Source organism: Clavelina lepadiformis, chromosome 2, assembly GCF_947623445.1.
Source record: "Clavelina lepadiformis chromosome 2, kaClaLepa1.1, whole genome shotgun sequence".
Taxonomy (NCBI): domain Eukaryota; kingdom Metazoa; phylum Chordata; class Ascidiacea; order Aplousobranchia; family Clavelinidae; genus Clavelina; species Clavelina lepadiformis.
The window spans coordinates 3,545,549-3,571,304 of record NC_135241.1 but is presented as its reverse complement, the minus strand read 5'-3'; the positions used below and the strand labels follow the sequence as shown (position 1 = coordinate 3,571,304).

Sequence of the window (25,756 nt, the reverse complement as noted above, 5' to 3'; positions counted from 1 at the left end):
ATAAGTATTCCTGGGTAAGGAGAATAAGCTTCATTAAGCTTTCTTCGGGACCAAACTCGGAAGCTGTTCAAGCGCTCAAACCTGAAATACCTCCTTCATCACCACCCTCTTCAACTAGCAGCGTCGAGTTCGTCTTGAAGTGAAAATGATGCAGGCATTTGATGCGTCATTTGGAACAAGTCTTCCTGCTGAGTCTAGATTTGAAATAATCCTGCTTCCATATTTGAAGAATAACGACTATCTTTATGCAATTTTCCTTGGCCAGCACTTTATGTACCTATGTTTGACTTGTCACTGTTTATTTTGCAAGGAAATCAAAATCGTGAAATTTTGTTTTGTTGCCTCTGTGTCATACGATTGCTGGACGTTATCAGCAACGCTAAATGATATGCTTGCGTCCGCTATAAAACAGTGTATACAAAGTTTGAAAACAAGTGAATGTTATAGATAAACCGTTTTCCCGAAAATAATGCTACTTCAACATTCTGTGAATGAGTAAACGTCGTTTTCTGCTCGTTTTTCTTCTGTTGTTTTGCTTTCTCTGCCGACCGTTACGTTGATTGTTAGACGTTAAATCGTTCAACTGCGTAAAACCTTGTTGTTACTTATACAGTTTAGATTATTCCATTGTGACCTGACGAAAATAAAGGAAATAAATGTAGACGTCTTTTGTATAAGCAATAGACACTACTGCCTAGGTTGCAGTTTCTCAGTGCTTTACCATTGGACTGTAGGAGTTTATTTACAACTGTATGCTGTTGTTATCAATGTCGTGTTGGCAAATAAATTTCTATATTTATTACTGTCCAACAGCATGAATAATGTTAAATTTACAAATTGTTATCCAGAGAATGAAGAGCTGTACCCTTATCTAAATGCATAGAGCACATATTGTCAAAATAGAGATATATTTTACCAGTTCATCGTCTTGGGTATTTTTAAAGATGCTGTCGTCAAAGTACACACCTCTATCGTGCAATGCCGCTATGGATTTTAATATGCCTATCAACTGAATTAAAGTAAACACGTTCAATACAGCTATTATTTAGCTGCATATCTGGGTAAGATCATGTTCATTGCCGAGCCAACGATAGTGATTTTTGGTATAGAAGGCTAGTTTACTTTCCTTCACCTAACAGCAAAAAAAATATAATCAATTTGTATATTTTTTGATTCTGAAGTAACCAATTTTAATGTTAAAGATAGGACCTAAAAAATTTGTTACTGCCCTTGTTAGTGTGAGCTTAGAAGTGAGTGAGTGAATAAATTAATTTACCATCGGTTCACAACACAACACTACAACTACAACTACAGAATGGAAAACTACAGAAGAGGGATCATTTTCAATTTATGTACAGCAAAAAGCAACGAATATGAAGAGACATTGGCATTAGGGGATTCCCTTCCGGGCGTGCTGCGCATTTTCATGACCAAATCATGACATCGAGAGCAATAAAATCTCGTTTCGACAAATGACACATAAAGCTGCGCGAAGAAACCTGTGACGGATGTAAAATACATTGATAACACTGGTTAAGAAAATACTGTCGCAATACAGAAGTAAGCTGAAGTTAGCACTGGAATCGGTCGTGTCTTGTCAGGTAAAAAAAAACTGTAGAATGGTGAGATAGATATACTACATACTAGAGTAGAATTAAAGTGTTGTATACCACAGCACAACACAGGAATATTACTGGAATATAATAATAGATGAAACAAGTTGTGCTCATCCGTGTTCTTCAGTTTTGCGAATTGATACTTGTTAATAGGAATTTTATTTCAAATTTATCACTGAACATTATAAGACATTGAGTATTTTTTGTAGTTTTTTTAGTTTTTGTAGTTTTTGCGTGAAAAGAAAAAATACTAATCACAATGCACTAGGATAGGAACGTCTCCCAAAGTATTTTCTACAGGCATATACTGTACACTGCTACGCAAGCTAGCATACACGGCAAAAGTTAAACTAAGTAATTGAAGTTATTCAACAACAGTATTTTTGAAACCTCTCGCAATTTTTATATACATCATATAGGTGGTTTGCATTGTTGATGTAAATACAATAAACTATCGTAGAGGAACTTTTTTATGCCGATAACTGTTTTCCTATAAGATGGCGATTCCTTTCACGGATATTAGAGAAGCTGATGACCCCGCAACAATGCACCTCTATCCATTTGTTACATCTTTTTATATTCGAAGAAACAATTTGACATATCTAGTTGTCATGACACCTGACAACAACTGCTGGTTCAATGTACAAGTCCGTGCGTTTGTCGGATCCACTCTCGACCATCCTGACTCTGACACCAACTTTTCATGTTTGTGATTAATCAAAAAGTTTCAAAATTTTTAGAATTTTCCACCAGTTTAAGTCCGTATTGTTTATTAAATTGTTTTATCTGTTGTCTGAAAATTGCTATGGTATTTGGAAACGAAACGATTATTTATTATGGTGGTTAACCTTGATTAGAGTTACGTGCTATATTTATGAGTGTCTTTTTATTGTCTCTTGAATTCCAATAATTTATCCTAATTGAACGATTACATTGCACTGTATATGTATGTTTGCGCGTACAATAGAAGAGACGATCAACAGTTAAATTGTGTTTGTCAAGTAGCTTCACGTGTGCGTCAGTATTGTGGTATAAGCATTGTTTTGCTATTTGGTCACTGGTTTAGGCGTTGCATATGTAACGCAGCTGTAAGTTGTCAGCGATGCAAGTTTTCAGATTCTGGAAACTTGCATCGCTGTGTTACGCTTGTTTTGGCGTTACTTTAACCGAATTTTCTTTACCAGGAACCTTCCCGCTTTACGGCTAGTCACTTAGCCATTTTTGTCTCATTCACTTTTAATCGCATATCTTAGGTAAAAACATCCATCTTTCCACTACAAAGTTAAAACGTAGACTGCACCAACTATTGGTCACCAAACTGTCGTACCATTCACCATTCTCAATCAACGAGGAAAAAGGATTCGCGGGTAGCGTGACATGCTTCGGGGAAGAGCTGTAGGAAACAAAGAAAAACGTGCACGTGTGTATAGAACTACAATTTCCTAAAAACGATAAAAACGATAACGGTCACAAGTGCCACAACGGTAAAATATTACTACACAACAACAAACTACAACCCAAACTAGTGCCTTAACAATTGGATTTTATAACATTAAAATGCAGTGCTTCTTAAAACAAGTGCGTAAAGATATTCTCGTGACATTACTATGTTTATATTTCTTGATGTGCGAGGTAATTTATTTATATGTAATATTAAAGCAAATAACATTCTTTACACGGAGTTAATAAACAAGTTTCGCCTGCAAGGGTACAAAACTTTCTGAACTTCTGTGTCAAATGTCTGAACTTCGATCGTGAGTTCTTTTGTTTTAGAAACTTTAAAACCTTGACCATCAAACGACTGTTGTTTTCGCGTTTGCATCGTTAGTTGTCACAGATAAACCTCAAATCGGTACACATCGGCAGATCAATCTACTATCTGGAGCTCGGCATTCTTTAACTTGCCCCTCGTTTCGTATTTTTGAGATAACTTGCTGTACGTCGTCTCTCATTGTTTATTTCCCACCCCCGTATCGCACATTGTTGAGTCGTGCTATCCATTATGCAACCTCGTGTAACTATTACCCGTTTACATTTTGGACTTTTTCGTTTGCAACCCCTGCTGAACGAGGCCATTATATACAGCACACAATTTTATTTTCGCTTACGTTTGAGACAGAATTAAGCAAAAGTTAGGATTTTGACTTGGGTTGTTGCATTCTTGTCACAGTTGAGGTTCTCGAACCAAAAATGATTGCAGTAAGAACAAGGACACTACAGCAGAACACAGTAACGTTGTTTCAATAAGATTATTTAGAGTTAAGACAAATTAGGCAGTTTTATGATGTTCAGTATTGAAACTTCATATATCTATATGAAAGAATTTGATTGAAAAAAATTAGTAATTACTGTGCAAATTTACCGATCAAATATCAATTATACCGGAAGTTGGAAATTATAGGAAAACTACTAATCACGCTAAATACTTTACAAGAATGATTTGTGAAACCAAAATAATGCTTAAAATCGACTAATCTAACACTTTTTTAGAGCATCTAACACACTTTCTTCAGAGCATCGCAGATTTTTAAAATATTACTTTGTTTGCGACCTTGTCGTAAGCACAACAAACGACAGTAATCAGCTTTTTTATGACAAGTACTCCTACAAATGGCGATTCCATTCACGGTTACCGAAGAAAATGATGACTCTGAAGATGATTTTTATGAAGATGATGATTATGAAGAAGATGATTATTATGAAGTTGAATTTGAAGATGATTATTATGAAGTTGAATTTGAAGATGATGATTCTGCACCAACGCGCGTCTATCCACCATTCATTGTTTCCTTTCACCTTCAAATAAACAACTTGATATATGAAGTAATTATGTCACACTTCAACTTCACAATGAACGTAAAAGTTCGTCTTCTTAGAACCCGTGGCCAATCACCCTGACTTTGACGAACGAAGTGGTTACTTATTTATGTACTTTTAAATTTAAAGCCAATAGATTTGCAATTATAAATTTAGTTAAACATATGCTTTTATGAATTATCTAACTGCTGATGTGATAACTTGCAATATGTTGGCAGTATTGGTTATTCAACCTCCAGTTAATATAAGCCACCGTTAATAAATTTTTATCCGACAACCTTCGGGAAAAGTTTGTGATCAAGATCAACAACAAAGTTGTTGGCTGAGCAAAGTGTTATGCTTTGCACCAAGGTTTAAAGGTTTGGTTATAAAATGATACTAGAAAAACATTTCCTTTAATGTGTTTATCAATAGACCTAAAAAAGGTTCTGTTGTGACTGAATTTTCCCTGCCATTTACACTGCTAGTTATTCTTTGCAAATAATGGCCTGAAAGCTAAACCCTTCTTGATCAATTCAATAACCCTAAACCCAGGGTCTACAAGAAGCAGAAACGATGTCAAAAGCAGAAACAAAAGATCCTTATCAGGCACAGTAGGTACACCTTGACTAAAAAACTTGAACGAGCCACGTGGCGCACTGAGAAAGCACAAGACGTCCTTCCTCCTCTAAGTCTGAATGTGGAATGACTTACCCACTACTTTCTTGGCTTAACAAAGCACACATAATTAATCAGCGCGTAATTAAAACACGTGCGCGCAATATCGCTGTAGCACGAGGAAGGGAAAACTTGATTACTAAAAATGTGCTGAGAACACTCCACGAACTACAAGCACTCTGTGAAAAGTAACTCCAGTCAAAACAAGCCGAAAAACAGAGTCTGCATATTTCGTGATTAACGAGCCACATGCTTGTCGTGTTTACCACCAGCACACTGCTAACCTGTACAAATATATTAAAAGTATGATCAAGACGTCATGTTCACTGTCATTACCTTAGACAAATATAGTGGGTGCATTGCTCTAATATATAACAACCATAAACTAGGTTTAAAAATGTGATACTCAATGTTTATCGTGATGATGATAAAGTTTTTGTCACAACGTCATTTCGGATAAACTGTCAATCAAAAAATATGTTTTTATTTACCGTGTGAGGTTCGCACGTAGCCAATCTACACCTTTCTTAAAGCAATGAGGTCATAAGTTGACAAACCCGATAAATTTTATTACAACCAGCAGACAAGAAGCGAAGAGCATGGCGAAAAAATACTCGGAAAATGGAGCAAACAAGACGAAAACGATGTGTACATGGAAAGAAAAAAATTGTGACAATTATTAGATGATAACAACAACAAAAATCGATGGATTTATTAATAAAATAAATAAAACAAAACTGCATGTGACGTGAATAATAAAAAGTCGATGACGAAAGAAACAATTGTTTTCATATTCGGCGCGATACTAACGATATATGCGACAATAATTGGGAACCTAATAACGCTAAAGCTTTTAATTTGAAACTTGGGCGGGTTCTTTTCTAGTAAATATTCTTAGCAGTTAATCAATTCCTATAGGCCACTGATTGTTGAATGCTCATTAATAACGTGATTAATGAGACGGAAAAAAGAAAACTTCGTACCGAAAAGATAGAAAGCCGAATAAAATCACGCAAAAATAAGCGATAGCAATTGACAAAGAAAATGCGATCGTGTTAAAACCGGATGCAAACCAACACGACGATAAGTGCAACGTCCAGTAACACGTCTGAACAAAAGCAGTTAGCATTAATGATGTAATTCTAAAAGGTTGTGGACCAGTTTAAAGCATGTACATTGGAGTAGCTTTTGAGTTGGTTTGGAAATTGTGATAATTCCAGGGCGTTTTTTTCTTCAGTGGCATTTTCAAGCAAGTTTCAAACACAACATGCGAGGATGATTTTGAGTAACCTGCTATTGTACACAAGCGAGACGACAGGTTCGAACAAATATATGAAACTGGAAAATACAAATGTTTTTATATGTTATGCTGCAGTTTATCAAGTTATTCACAAGGTTTTTAAATTTATAAACAACTGGGAGATAATGCAGAAATAGCTACAGGTGTCTTTACTATAAAAAAAGCAGAACTGTTAAAACGTAATAAAAAACGGAAAATATGACAAAAGTTGAAGATTTTAAGCCAATAATGCTGTCATTGCTTTTGATTTAAGCCTAACACTGAAATTCGCAGGTTTTCAGTGATGAACAAAATTTAAATGTACAAAACAGCCGTGACGTGGCGGGTACTCAACGACTGGCATTTCATTCATCTTAACGGCGATGAAAAATTAACAAACAACCAAACATGGTCACCGACCCAGTAACTCAAGCATAGTTTGGCCAAACTTGTAAATTTCGAAGTCAAAGTTGTAAGCAAGAATCCAAGAGCGAGAGAAGACCTTAGAATTTGAACAGATCTTTACAAGGCAGAATGTCTTGTTCATTTATGTCCAAGCAAAAAATATTTAGACACCAAGTTTGCTGGGACAATCGGGCTTCTCGCCGCTGCAATCCAATCAGAACCCGTCACGCTTGATCGGCTTCAATTCTCTTTCATTTGCTTTTCTTTCAGTGCTGCCGGTAGGGGGCGCCGCGTCCATTCGAGCAGGTGTGGCAACATTTTTTGCGGTAGAAATCGTAACCACAAAACCTGGCTTGTAACACCGTTTTGCAATTGGGTAGTTCGTCTTGGCAATTCGGATCTAAATGAAATAAAGCAGACAAGAATGACCAACACCTTAAAAATTCAAGAGCATATAAACTTTGCCCGAAAGCAGAAACAAAGAAAATAGAGACAAAAGGGAGAGAAATGACAACTTCTAACTAACCTTGCAGAGAATGACAGCTGACTGTGTTGCATCTCTCCGCATCCTTTGGTTTCTCTGCGATGTTGCACAATGAGCTGAAATGACGATTTTCATCTAAGCACTGGACGTCGCGTGTTCTTGAGCCACCACCACATGATACCGAGCACTGGAAATACAGAATCAATCTTGTAGGACATATCAAGCAGTTTCTTCCTTAACTAGAATCTTTACTAAACTCATACTTTTTCGGAACAAAGTAATTCTACCAAACAGGATTGTATATTGGAAAAGTGTTTTATAAATTAAAAGTTTTACACATTTCCATAGTGCACCAACCTCAGTCCAGGGTGTGTAGTGCCACCTAGAGCCGCACGCTTGAGTGTTGCAAGCCTGCTCGGTGGCAGGCTTCTCCCGTACGTCACACTGCGTTCGTAAATCGACCAGTTCCGCAACTGCCATGGCACCTTCAGGAGTCACGCTGAGACAAGTGACCTTACGTTCCTGGACACCGTTTCCACATTTACTTGAACACTGGAAAAGAACGAAAAGGTGTTACCGGGGTAGCCCGAGTGAAGTGTGGGACACTGTGTCGTATGTCTGTTGCATTTACAACCCAATACAAACTCCAACTTGAAAAAAATCGTTGCATCAGATACTGTTACTGGGCTGATGTGCGCTAAACGGGGTTAGAATGAATACGGCGCTAGTCTCAATGCAGTAATAAGTTTTGTGTAAATATGTTTTCGTGGAGAAAGCAGCGGCACTCTTCTTTGAAGTGAAGTGCAAAAATACTGAAGCTTCTTTCAGCGGATTTTAACGACTAGAATTCGCTTTAAACTTTACCCTGATACAAGTAACGTGCGAAAACAAACGCGCCTAATCAGATTTTCCGAGCGCATTTGACACTAGCAAACTATGTGGCAAACATTCCCAAAATACAATTCTCTATTTTGGTTCGTAAGAACGCCTTTAGTCTTAGTTTTTGTCCGTGGCGGATTGGGTTCGGGTTAAATTCCAAAGCTTTTAATGAATAGGTTAAACTAATTTAAGGTGTCGGAAAACAAGAGAAACAGAACGTTAAGAGCAGAGGCAAATATTTAACTTGGATCCAATGCAGTAAAGCAGAAAACGGCGTCGCGTAAAATCGTAATTAAGTTAACGATGGAGAAATTTACTTCGCCAATATGTTAGCGGCAATGGCTTGCCAACAAGAGGACTTAACGTTCACATATCGTAGCACGAAAATTCTCGTCAGGCAATCTATTACAGCCGTAATTTGCTAATTTGACATGCACCGTTAACCCCTGGGTTGGTTTAAGCAAACAAGCGATTATGTTTCTCAAAGCAATACAACCTAAACTTGGTCTTAAACTTTTAAAAGCGGTTAAGGGATGCCTTTCGTGACAACAACCAGCAAACAAGATAAAAGCTATTGTTGAATATAAAGACCATTCCACTGCCATGCAGTGTGGTTGTCTGTGGCAACACGAAGCACAAAACCAAGTTTTATGACGGAGTCGGAAAGTCAAGCTCTGTAATACACAGTTAATATCTACGAAAGGTCACTGTATTTGTTTGACAATCACTTCAAAATATTGCTCCAGCTTATGACACTATTGTTCGTAATCTTGTGATTTTGACAATGCTCTTTTTGTTCTTTGTGTTTATTAAAGTGCTTGAATTACTTCAGCGCAGACGTGAAGTGGCTTATTTAAAATAGCGGGCAGTGTATTGTCTCATTGTCTCATGTTTGATAAATAATAATGGGAATAATTTGATGACGTCAACGCTTGAGAACCTCTCCAAAGAAGAAAAACGTTGCATTAAATAAACGTCCGGTAAAGTAAGGCAATAAAACGGCAAAGCATTTTGGTAATATCTCAGCACTTATTTAATCTTTATATGCTTAGGCGGTTATCAATCATAAGCATTGAGCACGCGGCAATATTACCAATGTTAGTTTGAATACGAAACGGTAGCGCTGGCAGATGACAATGTTGTTGGGTTACGGATTAAGTCGAGTCGAATCAACCGCCCAAGGTGATCCATAACCAAACAATGGAACTTGTTGGACACGGACGGTACAAAAAAGCTGGCAAGCAAGTGTTTGCTGACATCGTCGTCACTGGGCAGGGCCTGGACCCAGACAAAAGGTAATTCGGAAAAAAATCGAACGCTTTCAGATGTCCGATAAATCATATTATGGGTTCCGATCGACAAGGCGTTGAAAGTTGACTTATGTGTCGCCATGCATGGAGCGCAGGTCGTTGTTTTTACGCTGCATGCTTTGAGAAAGCCGTTGCCAAGGGAGTTGCCACAAATACATACTCACCACCGTTTAAAGCAGGTATTGTGCGCATAGGAGTGATCAAATTAACAAAACCCAAAGGCTTGGCCGGCGCGTTTTATGTAAATTCTAGAGCATTGACTAAACACAAACGCAGCAAACCTTAAAAGCGTCAAAAATATAACACAGCTTACCGTTCCCCATTGCCCGGCGAACCATTCGTACTTCGTGCCGCATGAGTTTCGAGCGCAACTTCTGGTGGAGTTTGGTTCAGTTGGCGACGGACAACCAGTCACTGACTGAGCTGTGTTTATGCAGAAAACGTTTCGTCTCTGGATGCCACGATCGCAATCCGCCGAACACTAAAATTTTCAATTTACGTTATTATTCTAATCTGCTTAGTTTAATAATAATGATAATGCTATCTTTCCTTGAAAAAGTTATACAGTACAATTATGATCCGGTGAGGTATGTATTTAACCTTGGTGTGTTGATAAAGCAACTTCGCAGATGTATAATTTATAAGGAAGTTGAAGTATAATAGCATAGATAGGTCAGGGAACGTCAAGTGCTGTAACCCCACCGATATCAATCCAGTCACGTTCGAGTGTAGGAAGCGTACAAATCTACGTTCAACATGGAAACGTGCTATTCTGAGAATAACGTGGGACTGGGGAGGGTAGAGTGGCGACATACGGATCTTAAGTGCTTTGTATACCCATCAATTGTTCTGCTGAGATGACAACATAATACTTGAGGAGTAGGCCACTTCACACCCTATTTGTTCCGGTAGGTTCAAATCCCACAAAAGCGGATTAAGTGACGTATTAAGTAGGAAAATTTGGAAATATTGAACATCTTGAAGTCTTTCGTTCCTTTTGATGACTGTTGTCTGAATTAAGCAAAGCGCGGTCCCTCTTATTCTGGCTTTAGACAGAGATGACGCTTATTTTGTGGAAGACAAACAACTTTAGAATCTTGGTGTGTTTCGACGAACTGTTTTTGATCGTGGGAATACTTTCCCCTTTCAGTCCACAGCAAACGATGTAAGATAAGTTTTTAATTAGATTTCTATAAAATAGAATACTTCGCGGGGAAAACTGTGTTAATGCTTTAACTTTTGTGGAGTGTGATGAATTTGAAGTACAACCATAATATGCGGCAAGCTACGATGAACGCCCAATTTCGGAATTTCTACCACAGACTCTTCCTAGTTGTTTAAAAGTTTGCACGAAAGACTAAAATAGATAATCTTTGTCTCACCTCTTGCCAGTCGGTGACGTACCATCCAGTGAGGCAGGGACCGGCGTCACATGACTTGGTAGGCGTCGGGCGTCTGGCAGCTGGACAGAGACCGTCCGGCATAACCCGTCCATTTCCGAGCTTACAGGCTATCATCCTGGTCTGGGTGCCACTGCCGCAGTTGGCGCTGCACTGTTGAGAGAAACGGAAGGATCAGTCATTGAATGACGTTTATGGGAGAAAATAAAGCGCTATATGAGGTCATAAAACCAATGGATCTTCGTCATAAAACGGGTTATTATCGGTTTCGCTTTGTTTCTAAACGTATTATAGCCTAATAAAACCCTGCTATTGCTCATAATATCAAAGATAGCCCAACCGACCCGCGCAAACAGGTGCTTTGTAAATCAGGTCAACCGCACTTTAATGTGGGGGCCACGCAACTTAAATTAATTTGCCAAATATTGTCCGAGTTTTTAATTTTCCTCAAATGCCAAGAAAAAATGCCCACAACTGTTATCGGGCAGGCGCAGACAAGAACCGCCAACACACAACAAAACCAGTAGAAAAATACAGAAGTATTTTCGAATTACCTGAGACCACTCGCCGACCACTTCCCAACGAGCGCATTCTCGCATTCTGCATCTTTCTTGAGGTCTGGGTCGTGCACGACCCCTGCATTTCTTGTGACTGACAACGGCGGTGAAATTGCCGGGAAATTGTTGCTTGCACACCACCTTCCTAGTCCTTCTACCATATCCACAGGTTCTCGAACAATCCGACCACGGTCCAACGTCATAGCTACAAAAAATTGGCGTCACGCATTACGAAATGAAATACTTTTTACAATGGCCATTGTAATACACTTATATAAATATCCTAAAGAATAGTGGAATGAAAACGCTGCACTCACAACGCTGGGCAGGACTGGCGGTTGCATCTACGTTTTCTCACAGTCGGTTTGCTGTCAGCATCGCAGTAGCGGTCCTCGACCGGTGCTCTAGATTCGGTGCTGACGCAGCGAATGATGGTCTGCTTTATTCCTGTAGGTTTAAATGCAGCTGTTTTATGGCAAGTTCCACAACGCTCAAAAGTAACGAAAAGCGCTAATATGAAAGCTACAGCGCTAAGTATTAGCCCGTACCTCCAGCACAACTCCTAGAACAGGAACCGAAACCTTGATTCTCCCAGTTAGTAAGGCCGATGTTATTTCTATCTTCGCGAGATATTTCGACGAGATCGCGCTTCTGTGTGGCGTCCAAGCTCTGTGGAGCGGGATGGAACCGAGACCCCTGTCTGAAAGGCGGGTACGGATGCGGGTTCACGTTTTCGTATGAGTTATAATAGTTGCGTCTGAGAGGAGGGTGATTAAAAACGGAGTTGGCGGAGGCAGCAGAAGGGTAAGACCGGTCAAGACCGTCGAGGGTCTCGGTGTCGACGCGTTGGTCAAGAAGCCCATCGCGATTAAGGTCGAGATTGGTCGACCCAACACTTGGCGGGGCCGTTGCGCGAGGTACGATATAGTCGTATTCGATGCCCGGGTTTTCCCGTTGAAAGTATATCTGAAACACAAAGAACCACGATTCTAAACATTCGAGTGCCATAAAAAATACAAACCACAGAAACACAGTGTGACGAATAAACGTAAACAAAGCATGGCATTTATAAAAGGCCAAACCAAAGCAAGTTTGAGAACACAAGTCCCAAGAAAAATGCAAAATGAATTTGACGCGATGATTTGCTTTACATAAATCGGTTTAAGCTGTTGAAGTAACCTAATTAAATCCTCAAACTCTCCCAGCGGCTGCTTGAAACTGGACATAAAATTTCCGTGACAATGTAGTGTTGAAAGAAGCAGGGATGGACGGATATGATTTTAAAGAATTAGATTTTATTCACTGATAATTGCCTCAATGCCGTGTCAACAAATAGCATCCGGGCAATGGACATTGACAGGCATGTGGGGTGTAATGCACTCGAAGTTCAAATGTCCTAAGGGAAGGCATCTTCCCTGGGTAATCGTGTAATCGGCTGCGGAATAAGGATGCATTCACATGTTCACACAACAAAATTCTATCCGACATCCCTAAGGAGACGTTATGCCTATATTCTCAACCGCATTAGACAAGTTCATTGAATTACTTCGCCACCAAATTGATTCTAATTTCTCGCTAAGCCCCGTTCGTTAGTGACGATGTAGCCAGATCAGTTGCAGCCTTTGAACTTATAATCAAGGAGAAATTCCCCAATGAAATTGAAATATAGGGTATATGCGTGAAAGAATTTATTTCACATTTGTAGAAGTGCAAAATATAGTTCATGGTATATTACAGCATATAAATCTTGGTGGGTATACTCAAACCATAGCCTACAAGTGATTATTCATTGAGAAAAACATTACCAAAAACTAGAGAATAACTGGAAAAAAATTTGCTGAAGCGTCCTTCAGAGAAGCGTTTTATCAACCCTATGCAAAACATCGTCTTGCTGTTCAGAGCTGCAGAGCCAACAACGCGTATAGCAACATCTTTCAAACTCATTTCAGCACCAAAAATGGAATAATTACGACATAATTTCATTGAAGGTCTCATAGCGCTTTTGATAAAAACCATCCAAAAAACTTTTTAAAGATAATTCTTTCAATCTCACCGGACTCAAACAAGGGGGTCCATTAAGCGGCTTCGGCGCAAACAAAGCGGAGTGGGATAAGTGAGCAATTTTCATGCGAGACCAAACACCAGAGACCGAAAATTGACTTGCTAACAGCACTACTTTTCTAATTACACGCGAAACTATGATCACTAACGCGCCCAGTGAACATTCTTGGGCGAATATGCTGAAAAAACTCGTTAGGATAGAAAAATATTTTTGTGGACAAGCCCCCTGTGTTTTATCGGGTTATTAACGAATAATGCCAAGTTATAGCACCTATTACCTAACCCTAATGGAATGGGAAACCGTATTTACAAAAGCAGAAAATTGGTACAAGATTTCGTGCCCTTTTGCCCCCTATTTCCCGCATGGGGCCAAAATAATTCGCCTAATCCTGGGTTAATATGACATCGGCACGAAACTTCGCTTAGCTGCGCATGTTTTTTAAGCTGTTGCTTGTTGAGTATAAGCGTCGGGTTATGGGCTCGGTGGCCAATATACTGAAGTATTTCTGCGGCTGCTCAACATTGCACAATTACTCAACGATGCAAGTGCAATTACTGGTATTTGCTTGGAGTCACCAAACAAGAGTTTTTACGATGCTCAAAACGTTTCAGAAAACAAATTCATCAATCACGACCGAGACGATGCGGCAGCAGGCATTTTGGTCGAATTTCAAGCTACACTAAAACGGCGTAAAACAACGTTTCGAAAACACGAGCAAGGTCAAGTTTTAAAGTGCAAACACAACCGCGTGGAATAATCGAATTATCGCAATCTTCGAGATAACGCAATTACGGTTTTACTCTGGAGATTCTAGCAACGAAGATCTTTCATGAACCTCCCACCGGGTCGACCGGGAAGTCATGAAAGACGAAAACAAATGTGTGCAAAATGTCATCTTGTTTTTAAATGCAAAAATCTTGTTCCCAACCAAGCAACGTCACTTTCAGACCACTACAATCCGAACCACCAAGCTTTTACGACTAAATTAAAAGATTAAATTAAAACTTTAATGAGATCAAAAGATAATGTAGGCGCCGTAGCCGACGGTTCCAGTGGTCCAACAAACACAACTATACTGGCAAAGCCTGCGTACATATGGGATCTGCGATACAACTCAGACGGTGATTTTCCGAAAAGAGTTATCCTTTTTATGTTAAGTCTCGTCCCGGTTAGATAATAATCTTATCGTCAATAAACTTCTTTCTGATATGCCCTTTGATTGTTGCCGATTTCATGGCATCATGACACAATCCGTTTAGTAATTCCATTACGTGTATGTTATCCTCATTAAATCACAAATTTGCTGAGAAAAACGATTGAAAAAAATCTTAAGTGTTTCGCGAATAATTTGGTTTTGATGATAATTTCAAGTATCGGGTGCCACGTGACCTATCACGTGACAGGGTCGATTTTTACGCATGATTGATTGCCATCTTGAGCACTTGCCACCAACGGGGTGTCGTGTGACAGCTTTCGTTCCTCCAATCCCTTAAACAAGCAACTTCACTTCAAAGTCAATTGACGCTTTGTTACAGAGCTGTTAACAGGCGGGGGCATATGTAAACAGCGGAGGAGCTCCGCGGAATTTCCGGAACGCTGAGCACAGGTTACCCGATAGTTAGACAAACGTAATTGGACACTCGGTATGACTATTTCAAGGCCGGATGAATCAGTATTTGTTTTGGATATTGCGTCATAAACGTAGCAAGAGAAGACGATTTTAATCTCTTGGTAATAGACAAATCTAAACAAAAATCACGAGACATCCGTGGGGGTCCGAATCATAAGCCCTATACGGCGAGTGACGCTTGAATAACTGATGTTTCGATCTGATCTGGCGTAAAAGGCAAAGGAGGAAAACATGCAACATGCAAAAAGAGCAACCTGAGCCAGTATTTTGGCATGAGTTTTCACAACAAACTGCGAGCCTTCAATTGTATATCTTATCGGAGGAATCTATACACGCCACCGGGCAAGGACGCCACAGATAAGATTCGCCCAAAACAAATATTATTTGGATTTCAATGGAAATTTTCGATCCTTTCCGACCACGTTCTATAAACATAGCCAGTTACGTAAGTGGACACTTTTATCGCCGCATCATAGAACTGATACAAATACGGAGCATCTTTGATATCTAGTTTCTGCTAATCAGGTTAACATCAAACAATTTGTACGTGGTTGAAGGCAAAATGAAACCTCTCCGTTGTAACCAAACATTATGTCGAACAGAAAATTCGCATTATCCTGTCTGAAAATAGGCCATTTGTCTTTCATGCGACAATTAGAACAACTTTTAACCACTAACCATACTACATACGGAAGTAAAGCTGGTCAAGCGCCAACTGACCCCCCCGGTAGATCAACAAGTTACTCATTGCGTTAACATCTCTAACCTACCAGTTTTACCAAGGACTGGACCGATTAGCAAACTAAGCTGACAGACTGACTGATGGTGTGACGTATTAGCTAGCGCGGCGATAACGACAGTTAGCACTTTGTAAATACTTTTACTGGGGTCGAATGTCCAAAGGTCCCGGTTTTGGGGCAATTTTCAACGCAAAGTGCCGCATACGATGTGGACGTGTTTGTGGTGGGCTCCCACGGTACATTTAAGGCGTAAATGACCTGTATGAGGATTAAGCGCTGTATGGTCTTGATTTGGAAGTCCGCTCGGAAACGAGCCGTAACAAAGTTACAAAAAACAAAGTAACCGACAGACTCGGCAACTGTATTAAAACATGAGACAATCCATCAAATGGACAGGACGAACTCACAAACTCGGAAAAAACAAGACATCGTCGCACCAAACCTTGAGATTCTAATCCATCTCCATTGAAATGTATTTTCAGCCGAGGCAGTATTTCAAAGGCGGATAAGCGAGTATTAAGTGACGTCCACATGTAAGTTCGGAGGTGATCTCACGCAACAATGGTGTTAAGCATTGAACGACTGACGTCTTTATTTACTTTACTGTGTACTTTCATGCAGTTCATAGCTTATAGCATGGTATGAAATAAATAACTCCTTCAAGGGATACATCTACAATCGTTGTGCTTCACATACAGTTACTTTTGATGGTATCTATGACCTTACAAGGGCAGGATAAGAGCAGCAGTTTGAAGCCACACGCGTGTGGTCGTCTGAAGAAAATAGCAAGCAATTATCACCAAGCTTTTGGAACCAAAATGACTTTAACTTTCTGTTACTGGAAACTACAATAACCAGTCCCAGCGCCAAAAGCTAGGCCCAAAGATTAGGTTAAATAAATGAACCCCTAAACCCCGCCCGCATTTAACTGGATCAGTTTCAAAACGGAAACCTCGACTAAGAAGGAAAAAGCGTAAAGCAGACAAAAAAGACATCAATTTATACCAAGTCAAAACAAAAGTGAGACACCGACCTTTACCCAAGGATTACCATCACAGCTGGTAATTGAGGCTAAACTAATTTTTAAAAAGCGTCCAAGCCAAATAACAAAATACAGAACTGGTTACAAACGGTTATGTCCAACTTACCAGGACGTCGATATCCTCATTAGTTGGTCCTTCTGCCCATATGGACTCGCCTTTCGACGACTGGAACGGCCTGTCGTATACAAAAAAAGTCCCGGCCGCTCTGTAACTGTGGCTAGGGTCCGGGCTGCCCTTGGCGAGTTTTCCGTTTATAAAGAAATGTCCGCTTGGTCTTGATCGTAGAGCTGAAATCATAAAGGACATTGATAAACGCCCGCGCCCTCTATTGTATATCGTCAATGTTACGCCTTGCCTCTCAATTTAAACCTTCTGTGAGTGAAATACTTTCCTACGTGCAGCACTTGACTTGCTTCGGGTAAATTCAACTGGCATGTAGCCAGTTAAAATTTTACTGCTGATATGTGTTTTTCGTCATAAAAAGCATGATTACGTCATGTATGTAGTATCCGGTGACTCACATTATTGACTTTGAAGGTAGCGACGGCAGCGGTTCCGTTTTCCTTAAAAACTTTTAGAAAACACAACCAGCCAAACAGCCAATTAAACACAAAAGGGAGATTAAAAAAAAACTATAAAAAAAATTTACGACAAAGATTTCGATCTGGGTAATTGTCTTTAGAAAACCATTTTGCATCGCTCCGTTTGAGCCAGCGTTTTTATGACAGCTGTGTCGCTGGTATCCGCCATAACAAAAAAACAGAAGTGCGTCGTGTTTACTTAGAATTACATGGCATTGGAAAGAAACAGCTGGTAGAATTGTTTAAAACATGTTGGCTTATCTCTCCGTGCATGACGGTCGCTGAAGTTAGTTCATTGATCAGGCATGAGATTAGAACTGACTCATTTTCATAACTTTTGAAACTCTCCTTTCTCAACAAAACTTCAAACATTGACCTTTCAACTCTTTATGGCCGATAAAGAAATGTTAAATTTTCTTCCACTTTTACCGGCCTCGTGGTATAAGTGCTGGAATGGCGCCTAATAAGGCGTCCAAACGTCGGTGCTGGAGGGCTGCGGTTTTGAAGAAACGCGCTTAAACGTCGTTATAGAGCGCCCAAACGCATCGACCAACCGTTCTAACGTTAAAACAATGATGCTGCAATGCTTTCATAGGAACAACCCATTACAAACGCAGTTACCGTTTGCACATTGCAAACACTGGAAATAGACCTAAACTTTTTAGCATGCGTAATTATGGGCCTCGGCCTGAAGAAAGACGTGGATCTACAATCTCCAAACAAAATAATATAGTCATATGTGCGTGCTATGGAGGCTGTATTTGAGAAATGGTTTATAAAATTAAAGGTATTTGCGGTAAAGACGAAATGCGAGAAAAATTCATTCCAAATCACTTATGTCATTACTAGCCTTTTCCAAACGATTTCTGCGTCACTTAACACGAGAATTTCGCAATTTAGCGGTGAACCACAGCTTAGGTTCGGGCAAATCATGCAAATGTTGATATTTTTTATAAAGCGCAATTTTTTACATTCTCGAAAAAGTTTGTTGCCCAAACTCCGGAGAACATGAGGTGGATCACGTAACTGCACTGCATTGGCGCTCATACGATGATAATTAATGATGATGGACCATATCTGTTATATAATCGTAGTAGGCGGGTTTATGAATGAGCGCAGTCGGAAAAGTAACAGTATCGTATGATAGAGTCACCTGTTTTCTACTGTAGTTTGCACACGTGACTTTGGCATACAGTTTTAACATTTTGAAAGTTAAAAACGGTTTGTGGAAAATTGGGTTTGAAATGTGATACGCCATTTTTGCACACAAATAGCTAGTTATTTTGCGGTTAACATATCGTAAAACGAGCAGTCAATTTGGGACAATTCTAAAACAAATTACTCCAACGTAATTCTGAAATCATCTGCTTCATATAATGACAGATAATGACAGGGAAAGTGATGCGTTTTCGTCACAGAACGTCGTTGAATTCGTCACTACCCCAAATGACAACATTTCGCAACGATTATAATTGAATTTTGACCCCACTATCAAAGCAATGACTTGTTTTCTTAGCGGGGAAAACGACCTAGGACCGAAAACATCGCCTTTTATTAGGGCTGTTTTTGAACGAATGATAATAATCATTCTGTTATCATAAATGAGATGGACCCAAAAGACGTTATGTAAATCAATATTCATTCAACAGACAAATGAATAGTTTTAAGGTGAATTTACAGGTGACCATGTTATTTGTTTTTTCAAATCGTGTTTATGCCTTTCAGGGTGATTGAAAGCTTTTATCACTAAGAGCTTTGAAAGAAACTTGACGTGCGAGACGATACGCAAATCGCATGATGATTTCACCATGATATGCAAACGCTTAACCCTGGACTTGAAATAATCTTACGGCGGATTTGTTCATATCAATAAGCTGGGTAGCAAACAACTTTTAGAAAGCGCAAAAACTTTGACACTAACGTAAAAATCTATTCTCAATTCCTCATCTTACCCAAAAAGCTCCTGCTCTGCGCTCTTTCCGTGATGTTGATTCGGGTAGATCCAACGGGGATGGTGACCACCAGGTGAAAATCGTTTGTGAGAGCTTCGTTCCGAAAAATTCCTGGAGACAAAGAGGAAAATGTCAGCACGAGTGACTCGCATCATGAGAAGAATTTATCCTGAGGTTCTTACAGCTCGTATACGTGGATAACCCTAGGGTCGAAGGCTTACCGTGTCCCACTGTGCAAGACGTGCCATCTCCCCCACACAAGCCGCAGTTGTCGAGGGTTAATCTTGAACCCATTATGCCGTCACAGCCCGTAGTCTGCAAAATAGTTATTGCGTCACGATGAAGATTAGAAGATATAAGAGTGTCTATGTTTGCTAGGTAAATACGCACAACTCATCAAAACGTTTGCGCTTCCATTAGAGAAAGAAAAATTATACAACTGCTTCGAAATGTTTGTCTTTGAAAGCAGACTTTGCAAAAGGAATCACTTTTCTTAGAAAAACATCAAATAGTTTTCCGTGCGGACCGGGGTTTAAAGCTCCGCCCATTCGTGCGATCCCAGCATAACACGAAGGGGTCGTACGTCGTCCAACTATACAGGCACTTCCTACCTGGGAGATAAGATCTCGCAGTGCAAATAAATCTTGGTGCTCGTTTGCCCGAAAACGGTGTTAGTCACGAAACTCAGGCCCTTGTTACAACAGCAAGGTTAAGCTGATACACATTAGGCTGGATCTGTTCTGGTATGTTCGGCAAATCCTCTAATTTTCAACCAATACCTTGGGCAACATGACCGAGCAGGGCAAGTTAAACTTGGGCGATGAAAAACAAGTTGACTTGGGATTCGTTTCGCTCATTCGAGTTAACGCGGCACACAGTGCACATTTAATTCAAAACAAAGCAGCCATTGCCTGGATGAAACTTCAAGCAGTTTCGCTTAAAAGTATCCAAACGGGGTTAAGTAAATTAAATTATTTCGAGTCTCTAACGCTAATGTACACACGCGTAAAAGTACAAAGGTTACAATTCGAAGAGTGGCGTGGATTATACTCTGAGGAGAAAGAATAATCCAATTACAACGACATATAACGGTTATATATGCGGTTTTAAAGCCGTTTAAGCGTTGAAACTAGCAACAAACGCTATTACCAAAATACCCACGTACTCCGTTCCAGGTGTAGAAAATGCGGCAGCCTAAAACGAATTCGATAAGTGTCAAATGTAATGTAATAACGATAAAAATGAATATTTGACTGTTACAAGTTTAGGAAGTTTTCTAATGGTCGTGTTTCGACACGACATATACATTTAGACTGTTCGTGTCTAGAACACGTAAATAATTCGAGCGCTCTCCCTGGTCACTCAAATAGCGATTGTATAGATTATAGAATATACGTGACGTAGTTAGAACGAAAACTGATGCAAAGTTTTCTCTTAAAATTATCGGTCTGGAAATTACCTGAAAAAAGGTAACAGAGACAATGATCATCATCACCACGATGACTGCTGATTGGTCAATGACGTCTGCGTCAAAATTGAGTCCGGGAAACCGGCATTATGATGTTACTAAGGACTGATTATGACGTACCAGAGATGTCTCAAATTCGATATAATCTTCAAATTTTTCTTTAAATTTACCAGAAAATGTCCACGAGGCAATACTGATCAATAAAGGTCAACAAAGTTTCAGATAATTCCGCCGCATCCGGTAATACTCAAACAAACTCCTGTGAGTGTTTCAGGGTTTCGGCGTCGAATATTGACTGTAACCGCGTTTCGGTTTGATCATACCGCCATATTGCACAGTGAATAACAGCGTGGGTAAAGCACACCGAGTTAACACAATATCACGATAAACCGCAGTCGGGTGACGAGTACACTGCAGAGTATGATAACAGCGCGGTTGGTCGGCGGCTTCTAGGAATATTAAATGAGCAATTTCGCTGCCTTCGAAGCAACACCGAAAAAAAAATTTCTAATACTTTTCATAGCCTTTGATCCATGAATGCAATTGAATAACCTTTGTGTTTATATTACGTCATCTCTCTTTTATGCGCTGTTGTAAGAACAATAGTTTCAATTGTTACGTTAGAGCTTATACGCTTTTTCAACAGTCAAAAATTACTGTGTGACGTCAATTGTTTTTAGCATTGTCTATGTATGCATGACGTAATGGGCTGGTGTGACGTAACACGCTTACGAGCGACGCGGTCTTTCAACTCCCACAGCTTTCGAATGACGTAATTGAAAGTTAGTGATAAAGATTATTTATTACGACCTGGGTACCTTCTCGGTCATAAAAAAGAAAAACGGTGAAGAGTAACAAAGGTCTGGCAATTTGTGGAGTTTGCGAACTTGATAAACATTCGCTGCGTGACACGTCACTTGTCCATGAATGGACCCATTGAAGCGAAACGCGATTGAGCAAAAAAATTCGGCAACAATAAACTCGTTGTTCGAAGTTCCTTGTCGTGAAAGCGGAAGAAAAGCGAAATAAAAAGATTACAACACGAGACAAGGATGTACCTTTCTATAAATAGCAGGCTAGGATTGGAGGGTCGGTTATCATTGAAATAACTTTAAAATTGACGAAATGTAGGTGAGAAGATGACACGAATTGGAAGGGACAACACATAAGCTTTTAAGAAAATGATTAAGTTCTGCAAATCCCATTCGTAATACACAAGCTACTATTAGCAAGCGGAAACTCTAACTAACGAACATAAACAATTCATTATCGTTACGTTCATGTCTTATTTTCACGTGAGAAGTGGAAAAAATAGACTAATGACGAATACCAGCATCTTCTATAACTATCATCTGTCATCTTTGTCCGGTATAGCAAGAAAATTCTCACGCCTAAACATGCGGCTAGATAGTACAGAAACCCGGACCTGAAACCACAAGTTTTGAGACTTATCGTCATTCCGCAAAGTAAAACGATATTTTACATAAAGCCAGTCTTGATTATTACTTGTTTTAGAATTGAATACCGACTCCAGTGACCTTCGCCAAAGCGGTCAAGGGTTCTGTTTGTCTGACGCCCTGTGCTCATGACTAGTTGCATGCGCTTAGCTGGTACCTTTAAGTAAAAGTGTGACCAGGTGTTCAATGATTTATCATGGAGTTTCGAGTGGCGTGGCGCCGTATGTTGTGAATTTATTGTCTCAGGTAGCCAGATGCCAGCGCAAGTGACCACTCAACACTTCTCTAAGGTCACCGGGCTGGCGACCCCGAACTCTCACCGAATGGGGTCAACTTGTGTCATCTTTCTGTAAAAATAGAAACCACCATCTACCACGGTCGTAGCAGAACCAACATTTACACTGCGGCTTCAGCACATAAACAACAGTAAATATGTATTAGGCCAGAATTTTTCTCTTTCTTTTAAATGGAATAAATCACTTTTACCTTCATAAAGTTTTAACGATTTCCTGTCAGGGGAAATGTAAGTTTAAAGTCATTTAAATTTGGTCAATTCATTACGACCGTGGTAGGTTCAATGTTGTTCCCCCGAAATCGATTCTTGCTGTATAAATCAAAGACCTTGATCAAGGCAGAGGGCAAATGTCATTACATTATAAAAACTTGGCCCCGTCTAGGCTGAGATTCTACCAAACATATTTGCCAAGTCGGCTTAATTAAGGACCGCGGATTGTGATTGAACGAGGGATCAATAATTCGTGCATTTCGAATAAAGTTTAATGAATCTTAAGATTTCCTTTCGTCAATATTAATTTTGACAGGCATTTTAATAAAATTCGGTTAAACCCTCGTGACGATAGAGATGATACAGGGGACGAGATTTTTCATTCGAAAACCGCAAAAAAGAAGACACTCTATGACGTCACAATATTTGATTTTGGTTGTCCCCAGTCCTGTCGAACAAACGGCCAATATTAACGCTACAGTCGACCTGAAAAGCGACGACAAAAAATCAAAGAAAAAAATTTCCGCCAAGTTGTGTTTAATCAGGCGAAAATGATGAAATGACAGGTGAAACGCATCAAAGGCCATCTGTCTCTGTTCGAGACAAAAATCTTGGTCACAGAAGCACAGTTTATTCATATAGGGGAGTAATGCGCAGGAACAACTGATAATACTCTGAGTCATCGCTTGTCATTTTGTAGTTTTCCACGTAGCACTTGATATGCAGATTTATTAAAATTAGTAACGCGGCCGCACCGGCAACAGGAATTCACTTGAAACTGGTAGCATGCAACCCTTGAACCGACAGAGTTCACTTAACATTTCGATTGAACAAAATCGCTGGAAATTTGGAAATTTTTGCGATTCCATCTCTGGGCGTTTCTGTTAGCAAAGCTTACATTTAAAAATGGAGATATTTAAAAAGATATTTCTCCATCGTAGAGATATCCCGGGGATAGCCAACATAAAAATATTTATAGTCACCTTGGCACCACACAGTCGGCTTCGATGTGTGTCGATTTAGATTACCATTGAAATTTGCCCACCGGCAGCAAGATTTACTCACAGTATCCAAAAGCAAACTGTTTGATTGACGGGACGGTCTTGCCTCTATCTTTGCTTGAGGCAACAACAACAAATCGTCGGTGGGGTAAGCACGAAAGGATGATAATGGACAGACGTTAACCATCGGCTACTTTACGCTGATTTTTAAAGAAGAATTTTCCCACTTCTTTAGATAATATTTATTAAATTTAGGGATTATTCGGGATATAGAGGGATTGATTATAGAAAATCTTTACCTTCGTTGGTGGCACTAAACCAAAAGGGTATTTAGTACAAAGTCTTCGGTTGGTTGAATATATTTCGAAGCCAGTTTTGAATCTATAATTTTTTCCTGTTTTGGGTAAACAGACGGTCGACCGTACGACACAGGTAGAGAACATACGCGTGGTTTAAAAAGCTTTCTTGCTGGGAGGCGGAGTTAGGATCAACTGCCACAAAATTGCAAAGAAATACACGATTTTTAAACAAAAAAGTAGCCACGATGGTAATCGGGGCGTAAAAGATTCTTTCGATAAAGAGAGAACAAAGTTACAGAAGTGTTAAAACTTTCAACCAACATCGACATCTCAGTTGCAATCTATAACCTTTGACCCCATCTTGAAGGGGGGTTACTTTGTCGACAACAGATGAGACAAAAATAGACAAACACATTATTATCTCGTTCTTTATGGTTGATTAGGCCTAGGGTGAGTGCGCATATTTATCAACGTATTTTCTTTGATGTTAACCAATCGACCGAAAGGCTGCTTGGTTTTTATTCTTGGAAAAGTTAAAATTAAAAGGTGTAATTAAAAGGTGGTGTACCTTATTAAAAGGGGTAACGTAGTTGTGCATTTTCTTTCAATTTTACACTTACAAAATTTTAACAAAATGAAGTATGTGTCAAATTTAAATCAATTCCAAATTGTGAAACTGGCTAAAAACGTTTATTCAGAAAAAAAACATCTGACTTGGCAGATTTATATAGAAAATTCATAGAAAAATTTCAGCCGAAGTTTTGCTATGGAACTCGCTTACAGCTCACTTTTGCAAGCAACTTACCCGCATGCAAGATAAATCAAAAAGCGAGGGTATTTCTTTGTATTGCCTAAAAACAACGCTGCCAGGTTTATTTTTAAGAGATTGGATTTCCGTTATTTTTGCTTTGATTTTATAGGAAAAAGGAAAAGAAGCTTGTTCGGCTAAAACTGTTGCTTAATTGCCAAAAAAGGGCCCCCTTTAACCTAAAAAAACCATGAGAAAAGTCATCCCAGCGTAAAAGATTAAGATAACCATCGGCTAGTTTGGATAGCGCTTGTCATGGCAAAGAGTTTCTTGTTTTTGAACAAGAAAAACAAGATTGTTTCTCATTCATCAACAACTAAACTCACGTGATCAGTCAATCGCAAACGGTGTGAAACTTCGCACCAATTTCTATATTTCCTTTGTGAACTTGATACCAAATTATAAGCGGAAAATTTGCCAGCAATGCACGCGATCACGCCCCCTTGGAAAATCAAGAAAAGTGCAATTTTTCACTGTCAAAACTTGACGTATATGCGGGATTGATGGAAACAAAACGGATTTTAAAGACACTATTCTAAGTGCTAGGTTTTCGCTTAGGTCAAAGTTGAAAGTGCTTGAGAGTTTTGGAATTGCGTTAAGTTTCCTTCGACGCAGGTTTGAAGAACTAAAACAACAAAACCGATATTTCGCGGATAAATGTCTTGTTTCGCTACTTGGCCAAACCACACGGTGATAGATGTTTCGATGAACTGAAAATGTTGGCTGGAACATGTGATGAAAGCAAAAAATAACGTGGTTCGAATTTCGAATGATTTTGCAGAAAAACTACGACAACAACGAAGTAA

The 25,756-nt window shown here is 39.4% G+C and overlaps 1 protein-coding gene across 4 annotated transcripts in view; it reads right to left on the bottom strand.

Moving 5' to 3' along the window:
• Positions 1–5,638: 5,638 nt before the first annotated feature.
• LOC143447514 (thrombospondin type-1 domain-containing protein 4-like) overlaps positions 5,639–25,756 on the bottom strand; it is a 42,088-nt gene continuing 21,970 nt past the window's right edge. For all 4 annotated transcript variants that reach the window (XM_076947668.1, XM_076947667.1, XM_076947669.1 and 1 more), the window contains 11 exons: positions 19,634–19,727; positions 19,413–19,523; positions 16,985–17,166; positions 11,953–12,370; positions 11,722–11,851; positions 11,402–11,609; positions 10,830–11,000; positions 9,761–9,928; positions 7,616–7,810; positions 7,301–7,445; positions 5,639–7,174 (listed from right to left, as the gene is read on the bottom strand). In XM_076947668.1, the coding sequence (XP_076803783.1) occupies positions 7,041–7,174; positions 7,301–7,445; positions 7,616–7,810; positions 9,761–9,928; positions 10,830–11,000; positions 11,402–11,609; positions 11,722–11,851; positions 11,953–12,370; positions 16,985–17,166; positions 19,413–19,523; positions 19,634–19,727 (1,956 nt within the window). In that variant the 3' untranslated portion in view covers positions 5,639–7,040. The remainder of the gene's footprint in view (positions 7,175–7,300; positions 7,446–7,615; positions 7,811–9,760; positions 9,929–10,829; positions 11,001–11,401; positions 11,610–11,721; positions 11,852–11,952; positions 12,371–16,984; positions 17,167–19,412; positions 19,524–19,633; positions 19,728–25,756) is intronic.